Source organism: Phytophthora sojae, assembly GCF_000149755.1.
Source record: "Phytophthora sojae unplaced genomic scaffold PHYSOscaffold_7, whole genome shotgun sequence".
Taxonomy (NCBI): domain Eukaryota; phylum Oomycota; class Peronosporomycetes; order Peronosporales; family Peronosporaceae; genus Phytophthora; species Phytophthora sojae.
Genome location: NW_009258121.1, coordinates 3,882,128 through 3,890,566, shown reverse-complemented (window position 1 = coordinate 3,890,566; position 8,439 = coordinate 3,882,128). Strand labels below are relative to the sequence as shown.

Here is an 8,439-nt window from a genome sequence, read left to right as displayed (position 1 = left end):
AGCGACCTTCGCATGCGCCGTCTTCTTGTTTTGTGGAGCCCGGCTCCGCTTGGTTCTTGACCCCGTCCAGGCCCAGCCGTGGACGGGTGTTCTTCTTCAGTACCGCCGGCGGGTTCCTCCCGCGGGCGAGCGACTTCAAGCCCGGCTTGGTCGCCCGGCGCTTCATCGTGCAGCCCGGCTGCACGACAGCATGCAAGTTTTTCCGGTGCGGAACGTTTGCAACCGTCCGCACCGCTTGCAGCGTCGACTCCCGGAGTCGACACGCCATCCTTACCTCGACGCCTGTTATTGGCGGAGCCCTCCATTACGGAGGGTGCGTCGGCTTCCCGAGCCGACGAATCAAATTCACCCAAGCCATCGACTTCCGGAGTCGACGGCGTTATGTCACCTTGGCCCTTATTATTGGCCAGACCTGATCCAATCAGATTCGCGTCAGCCTCCACGGCTGAGGCGTGTGACTCGCTTGCGCCATCCGTGCCCCTTGAGGCCGGAGACTCTTCCTGATTCGCTGAAAAGCGGGTGTCGATCTCCGAGGTCAACACATGTCCTTCATTAGTTGTCGGCAGCAACGCCGACTCTTGCGCGCCCAGAGCGCTCCGGGACAGCGGCGTTAGGCGCTGTTTCGAGTGGGGAGTCGCGCGCATCTGTCGGTGTGTGCGTAGCGGTAACAGGGCCATCGCTCACTGTTCCTCTGTCGCGACCGAAGCGCACGAGAGTGCGCTTCTCCCAATCGATGACGGGATCATGCCGTGCAAGCCACGGCATGCCCAATACAATGTCACACTTATCGTCCAGATCCAGGACGATAAAGGTCTCGACAAACTCTTGATCTTCATACGTGAAGCGCACGCGTACCATGCGCTTCTCGGTCTTCACGACGGCACCCGTTGCCAGTCGTACTTCCAACATACTTCGAGGTATCTTTAAATCCTCGAAGTCAAGCCTTGATAGACTTCGCAGTCGAACAAAGTTCTTCGACGCGCCAGAATCTACCAAAGCACGGAGAGAGCCGCTTGCTCTCATCGAGTTCACATTCAGGATGACAAGGTCAGGGTTGTCATCTTGGTTCTTGCAGTGAGGATGAACCTCACTGGGGGCTGCAGTCCTCAGTGTCGCGTGTCCAAGGTCGACACGCGGAACTGCATTACCAGTAGGGCGCCCCGCGCCTACTGGCATCCAGCGTTTTTGTTTGGTTGCGACGGTGCCCGGCACCGCCGCGATAGCCACCCTGCTGGTGCACGGGGGCCGTGCACTCCCGAGCAAAGTGACCGACTCTACCGCAACGGTAGCATCGCACATTGTTTCCCTGCGACTGCTGGGGTCCAGCAGTTGCAGCACTCGAGAGGTCCAAGGGTTCTGGGCCTCCCGTCCTCACTACCGGGCGTGGCTGTGGCCTCGGCACATGTGCATGCAGCTTAGCCTGCCGCAGGCTAAACTCCTCCTGCATTGCAAGTGTAATTGCAGCTTCGGAATTCCAATGCTATGCATGTCGCTCATTGGCTAAGAGATGCTGCTCTCAGCCAATAGGAATCCTAAGTCTCTATGGACCACCCGTCGTGGTGGTCGTAAATGTATGTAGCCTTTGGTGTGTCTACACCAAGGTCGAGGAAGTCTTTCGAACCTCTAACAGACGTCGTGTCTGTTAGAGTTACAAGTGACTGTAGCCACTTGTGCGTGTAACCCTGTTACAGTACCAGACATGGCCGGGGTCAGAAATTCCAACTCGTCTTCATCATCAAACTCTACCTCCATGCGAGTGTCATCCTCGACCGCATCCTGGATCCCATCCAGAACGTTTTCCTGAATCTCTTCCTGAATCTCAGTCTGCGTTGAGATATCCTCCACGGCGGAGAGCTCGACATCCGGCTCGTGTGCCTCCGACGAGTCACCACGATCGTTCTCCGGACAGTCTGTCACATCTTCCAGGGTATCCGGCACTTCATCCACGGTTCCCTGCGCATTGTTGTCCTGAATCTACGCTTCATCGGTCTGAACGCACACATCTTGAGTCGTGATCGTTTGAGTAGCGACATGGCACATGATCCTGGATGGCCGCCCCTGGGGGAGCGGTGTTTGTTGTAGGCAAACCAGCTTCTCTTCCTTCCTTTCCGGTCCAGTCTTGATCCGGAGCCTGGATGGCCACTTGTAAACCTGCTTCGGGACGGGCGATGGTGCCTGTGCCTTCGCCAGCTCATCAAGTCGGTCAGCCTCGGCTATTTCCTCCGGAGTCAGGGCGCACTCCTGCATCAACTTCTGCCTCTCCTTGTAGTCGCCCCGTCCAGGTCGGACGAAACGACCGTAAGCCGGATAGTGTCCGTAAACCACAATCCTGGCTACCGGGGTCCGAGAGTCAATCCAAATCATCTACAACGAAATGTTCATCACCTTAATCGCCACCGGCCAGGACCGGGATGCGTAGATGACCTGTGTCACCCAGCGATCTCCCCGGCCGGCCCAAACCACATCTCGTTCGGGGTGTGCTCGACCATACTCGATCCGGACGATCGCGTGTTCTCCTGGCTGAAGATAAAGCGTTCGTCTGGGGGCCACAGGCAGGTCCAATTCTGGACGTCGCCTCAGTGGCCCACCCCGCATCACGATAGTCTCCTCATCCGGGAGCTGGACCAGGGCTTCTCGCACACAGATCCTGACTCCAGCAGAATACATGAAGTTCATGCCCAACAGCACATCCAATCCTTCTCCAATGTTCGCGACCCACACATCCAGGACATACACCACTCGGAGACCGCGGGTAAGCTTGATTCGAGCCCGGGCAGAGATATAAGTCGGAACGCCCCCTAGACCAGACACCTTGATTTGTCTGTGCATCTGCAGTTTCAGCTTGAGTCTACGCGCTAGATCCAGGCTGACCATGCAGACAGACGCACCAGTGTCCAAGAGGATACTTGTTCGGAAATCGTTCACTGCACCATACACCATCGCAACATCATGACTATTTTCGTCTGCTTCGTGACCTTCCCACCATCCGTATCGTTCACCGAAATTCAGCCATAATTCGACTGGCCCATCCAGGGTCTCTCCATTCGGGGCTTCCCCGATCCGGTCTTCTCCATTCAGGGTCTGCGATTCAGGCCGATTTGGTTCAGGGTCAGCAGCGGGTCCATCTTGAATTATAGAAGTCATGCATTGTTGGTTATCTCGTTTCTTCATCCTCAAATCAGGGCCGACATACACTAAGACACACAATCCTGGGGTCTTCCTAAGCCCGACGCGTACTGGATCCCCATCCAGCGGGCTTATTCGTTTAACGACCGACCAGGATCGGCCTGACCACCCTGGATGGGATCCAGGATGGCCTTGGGCAGGTCTTTCAGGGCACCCTTGCGAATGAGGTCCATGATAGCCTGGATGGCCTTGTGCTCTTCACATCGTCCAACGTGGAACTCGCCACACTTCTTGCAGGGCAGGGCTCGGCATCTGTCAGTCGGATGCCCCATGCGTCCACAGCGGTCACAAACCAGGTCGATCCAGTAGCGTTCAGCGCGATGTCCAAACTCGTAACAGTTTTCACAATAGTCGGACTGATCCAGGTTGTTCCGGTCAGGATCACCCTGCCTGGGTGACTTCGCCCCTGACCGGAAATCCTGATTCGGGGGACGCCAGCCTGAATGTTCCAAGATCTGGAAAACAGCCTTCCTCATCTCGTCCTCCCTAGCCGTACTCTCTGCGATGGCGTCTCGAACCACTCCATTCAGGTTTTCGTTCACCGCAGCAGGAGGGGAATCAGGCTTGGACTCTGGTTCATCTTCGAAATGGACATGGATTTCCTGATCCTGGTCTGAATCGCTCCCATCCAGGCCGACAAAAGCACGTCCGGTCCGGCGAGGCTTGAATCGCCCCTGACCAGCATTGTCCGCTCGGAAGTCGCGCGTCCTGGATGGAGGGGTATCGTAACCCCCACCCAGCGTCACCTCTTCATCCTGTTCCAGGGCGAACTGCAGACCCGGGATCCGCTTGAATCGCTGACTCTTCAGGGCCTGCATCAAGTCTGAATCTTTCAGGCCCTTGATGAAACGCTTAACGTGATGCGAGACGTCCTTCCTGGATGACCGGTAGTTGATGCTAGCCTTGCCAGCCGCGTCGTTCAGGCGGTAGAAATACTCCAGAGCCGACTCGCCACCCTTCTGCTTCATCGTTCAGTAGCGCTCAGAGTCGGGGGTCCTGGCCTTGAGATACTTCTTCCTGAACTCGCCGGCCAGGGACTTCCAGTCGTTCTGGACCTGCTTCGGGAGTTGCCCACGCCAATTCCGGACCGGGGATGACATCTTCATCTTGAGCTCGCTGATCTGGGCCCGGTTGGACCAGCCTCCTTGGCTGGCTAGGTTCGTGAACCTTCCCCACCAGCTTCGGCGGTCGCCCAGGGACGCCTTCTCGTCGAACTTCTCCAGCGCACTCGAGTTCACATAGGGGTGGATCGTCAACGAGGTTTCCCCCGCCTTGATCTTCCTGGCCGAGGCCTCGACCAGGTCGCCCCCGTCCAGACTGCTGTCAGAATCACTTGAGCTGGAATCGCTGTCGCTTGAGTCAGAACTGCTTGAGCTGCTTGACGACGGATCTTCATCCTTCTGGGTCTTCTTCCTGGATGGCTTGGGCGGGGGCTTCCTCGGCGGCGGCTTGGATCCGGACTTAGCGGGAACAGTCGCCTTGGGCACCTCTGCCTTCGTCGCCTTGGGCGTCGGTTCAGCCTTAGGCACTTGGGTCCGGGTCTTAGTGCTGGAAGTAAGCCTGGCCAGATCCACTTCCGGGATGGTCGCACGAAGTTGAGCTTCGGCGATGTTCTTCGGTCCCGGCTGTGCACCGTTACTGGCGATCTGTCCCGCACTGACGCCACTCCTCATGGTTGCCGATTCAGGGTTTGGCTCTTCCACTTAACCGGGGTTACCGAATCAGGGTTGAATGGCGCCCGACCAGATTGAACCTGAGTGGATGTTGCTCGAAGGTCCCGAATTTGGGACGCTTGGAAACGCCTCATGTGCTTCGCAGCTTCTCGCTCGTTGTCTCGCTCGGACGCCAAGGCCTGGTACCTCCGCTGGAACGCGTTCTGCTGGGCATCCAGACTCCTCTTTGTCTCCGCGGCCCACGCTGCGCGCTCGGCCTCCATGCGCGCCTCCACCTCGACCTGTTGCTGCTGATCGTAATTCAAGGCATCGGCCTGGAGGCGTTGACGTTCAGCCTGGGCGGCCTCGTCACGAGCGGCCTGGACGACGGCGTCCAGGTCTGGTTGGACCGGGTCCAGACGGGGACCTCCAGCCAGGGCAGCAGCAATCCGACGTTCGGACTCCTGGATCCGGCGTTCAGCCTCTTCCAGCTTGCGCTGGGCTTTGACTTCACGCTGGCTCTGGGCTTCCGACGTGGCTTGCTGGGTCAGGGCCATGAGGTCCAGGGCGGTCTGTAGGCGCTGTGACGTCGTTCATCGTGGTGACCGCAACTTCGGCCACCCCAGACGAGATCGACATGTACGACCGACTGGACGCCCTGGATCCGTGCGAGCGTCTCGAGCGTCCTGACCGGCTAGACCGCCTGGACGAAGACCTCCGCTTCGACTTCGAGGACCGCTTCGAGGAGCGTCGGTGACGACGGCTCCTGGCGCTGCTGGTCACCGACTCGCTGGACGACTCCGAGCCTGATTCGGACTGGTAGCGGTGCCGGCGGTGTCTGGACGAGGACTTGGTCCTGGATCTGTCCGTCCGCGACTTGGAGGTCTGAACGGACTCGGCCATCTCGACGTCATCCTGGTCTACCTCGACGGCGCGCTTCGACACGACACGCTGGGTCACGTAGTAACCCACCGCGCCTCCACCGACCGCGAATCCAGGACGCCCAGCCTAAATCGACATAGTCATCGGACCGTACGTCGAGGGCGGCACGAGGGCGCCAGCGCTGAATCCAAGTCCGATCGAGGACGAGCTCTCGGAGCTGTTCCTGGATGGGTTGGATCCAGACATCGTTCCGTACAGGGAGGCCTCCGGGGATCCAGAAGTACCGACCAAGCTCGTGACAGGGTCCGAAGTCGCATTTTCCTGGATCGGGGCGGCCTCCTCCGCCTGGACGACATCACTCCGACTGGAGGTCCTGGGCGACGCCAATTCAGACGGGTTCGACGCGGACGGCAGCGACGCAAGCGGCGGCCGGGCTGGATGGTGTTGTTGGCGCTTCGGTTCAGGCTCGCCATCCTGGACTCCTCGCCGAACGAAGACCAGTCAGCTTGAGGCGGAGAACGTATTCCCGGCCGAGTAGGCCTAGATCGTAATCCGTCATCAATAGATCTCCGTCTTGATCTTCAGCGTGGTAGTCCTGGATGGATGCTTGTTCAGATTCGGGAGTCTCTGATGCTTGCGCTTTCACGACAGGGATGATCTTGAACGTAGCGCCAACAACAAGTGAACGCCACTCCACCGGTTCCAGGGCCAGCAGACGCAGTACGTCCTGGATGACCACTCCCAGCTTGGCTGGAGCGACCTTGGCCGCTCTCGCCCTGAACCAGACCGGAGCCAGATTATCAAACCTGAATCCGGCTTCGAACAGCAGAGCTTGCAGGATGGCCATGCACTCCCGCGGCGTCAGCATCTGGACCGGAACCTGGACAGTCATGAGATCCTGGGCGGTGCTCAAGTCCCGACGGTCGAGACGAAGTTCCGCGATCCAGCCTCCATCCTGGTCCTCCAAGAGTGCTCGCGCACTGAGGTACCTGGACGTGGTCAACATGGCGGCCATCCAGGGCTGTGCATCCGGTTTGGGTGTCGATCAGGAGTACTCTACAGCGGGCGGGGTCACGCGTTCGGACTCCACCCGCTCCCACCTGGACACTTGCTGCGCGACGTACGCCTTTTCCTGGACCTCGGTGAACCTCTGGTCAGGCGAAGCGAGCCTGGATCCGGAGCTTGGTCTGGGACGACTTGATTTGGGGTCGTCTTGGTCGAAGCTTCCTGGACCGAGGATTCAGGGTTCGTCGTGGTCGCTTGGGTGGACGGCGAGGTCTCTTGCGAGTCCTCAAGCTCGGCCACTTCTTGGACAGTCGGCAGCGGCTTGTCTTCCAGGTTCGGGGTCTCCTTGGACTCCGCATCTTGATCCGGCAGCGGAGAGTCCGAAACTCGATCCGCCGCCGGGGGCTCAACCTCATCGGCGCCTCCCGCAGACGCCTTGGCGGGCTCATCCTGGACGGACTCACCCTGATCTTGAGCAGCCTTCGGGTCAGGATCCTGGACGTCCAGCTCGCCATCCGGGGACACTTGGTGCGCGTCATCCTGGACGGACGGTGCTGGAGTCGGCTCCTTCTCCGACGACTTGGCTTTTGCCTCGCGGGCCGCCTTGTGCTTTGCAGCGCCTGCCTTCCGAGCTGCCCGGACAACCTCGTCCAGGCTCGCGTGCTCCTCCGGCGGCAGCCCCTGAGACCTACGCGACTGGCGCGACGCATCACCGCGTCCCTCGCCATCGCGTCCTTCCTCGCGCATGTCTTCTCCGTTTTCTCTCGCCATAAACGCTTCGGTCAGAGGGTTAGTAGACTTCGCAACCTCAATCATAACAATAAATGTAACCGCAACTCAGTGAAGTCCCAAAGGATTCGAATCCGGGCACGCGCACCAGCTGAGGCGAGGCGGGTGAACGCCTTTTGCCGCCCAGGTGTACAGTGGCCCGAAAAGGATCTAGACTTGTCCCCTCGAAACAACCCTGGACGAGCACTTGGTGTTGTCATGGGTGGCGTGTGTTTTTTGTGGAATCCCTTTGGGTGTCGTTTGTCTTCGAACGTGAGACTTGCACTGCGTGGGTTGCGGGAAACAGGATAATATCGCTAGGACCAGGAAGCGGAGCTAACGCACACTTCAGAACGCAGCTTTCATAGCCTGGATCCGGAGAGATAACCTTAACAATACAGAGTTATACACAAATATACAATACACACAACCGTCACTTATTCTTTGGTTGGCCCTTGGACGGTGGGCCCTACGCACCAGTCAACAAAGATGGTAGATCCAGGACACTGGCAAGTCCAAGACCCTCAATCAATCGCGCACCACCCTCAATCAAGAGGGAAAAAGCCGAATCAATACAAAACACAGTCCTTCCTATCACTCAGTAGCCTATCGACAAATCACTAGGTGGTGACTACCTCAACCGCCCTAGGAGTAGCTTAATATGAAATGGCAGTGCTGTCCAGGACAAACACCCCAACTAGAATATGAAATAAAGCTTATCAACCCTGGCCGCACGACAGCTCAGGTACTCGCCTTAACTTGGTTTGATACTTACTATGAGAGCTCCACACACGACCCTTACGTTCTTAGCCGAGGTGCCCTGACTGCAGGGGGAGAACCAAAGACACAAGGCTCCTTTGAGTCTGAACCAGCTCTGAATAGCCTGGCTCCCAACCGAAGACACTTGCGATGTAGCAGGAAAAACGAACTCTGTTTGGTCTTATCT

At 58.2% G+C, this 8,439-nt stretch overlaps 1 protein-coding gene across 1 annotated transcript; it reads right to left on the bottom strand.

Annotated features, from left to right (window-relative positions):
- Window positions 1-6,791: 6,791 nt before the first annotated feature.
- On the bottom strand, window positions 6,792-7,472 carry PHYSODRAFT_514989 (hypothetical protein; the record flags this gene model as incomplete). Its single annotated transcript, XM_009534752.1, has 1 exon — window positions 6,792-7,472. One exon carries the CDS (start codon window positions 7,470-7,472, stop codon window positions 6,792-6,794), a length of 681 nt encoding a protein of 226 aa, XP_009533047.1.
- Window positions 7,473-8,439: the final 967 nt, after the last annotated feature.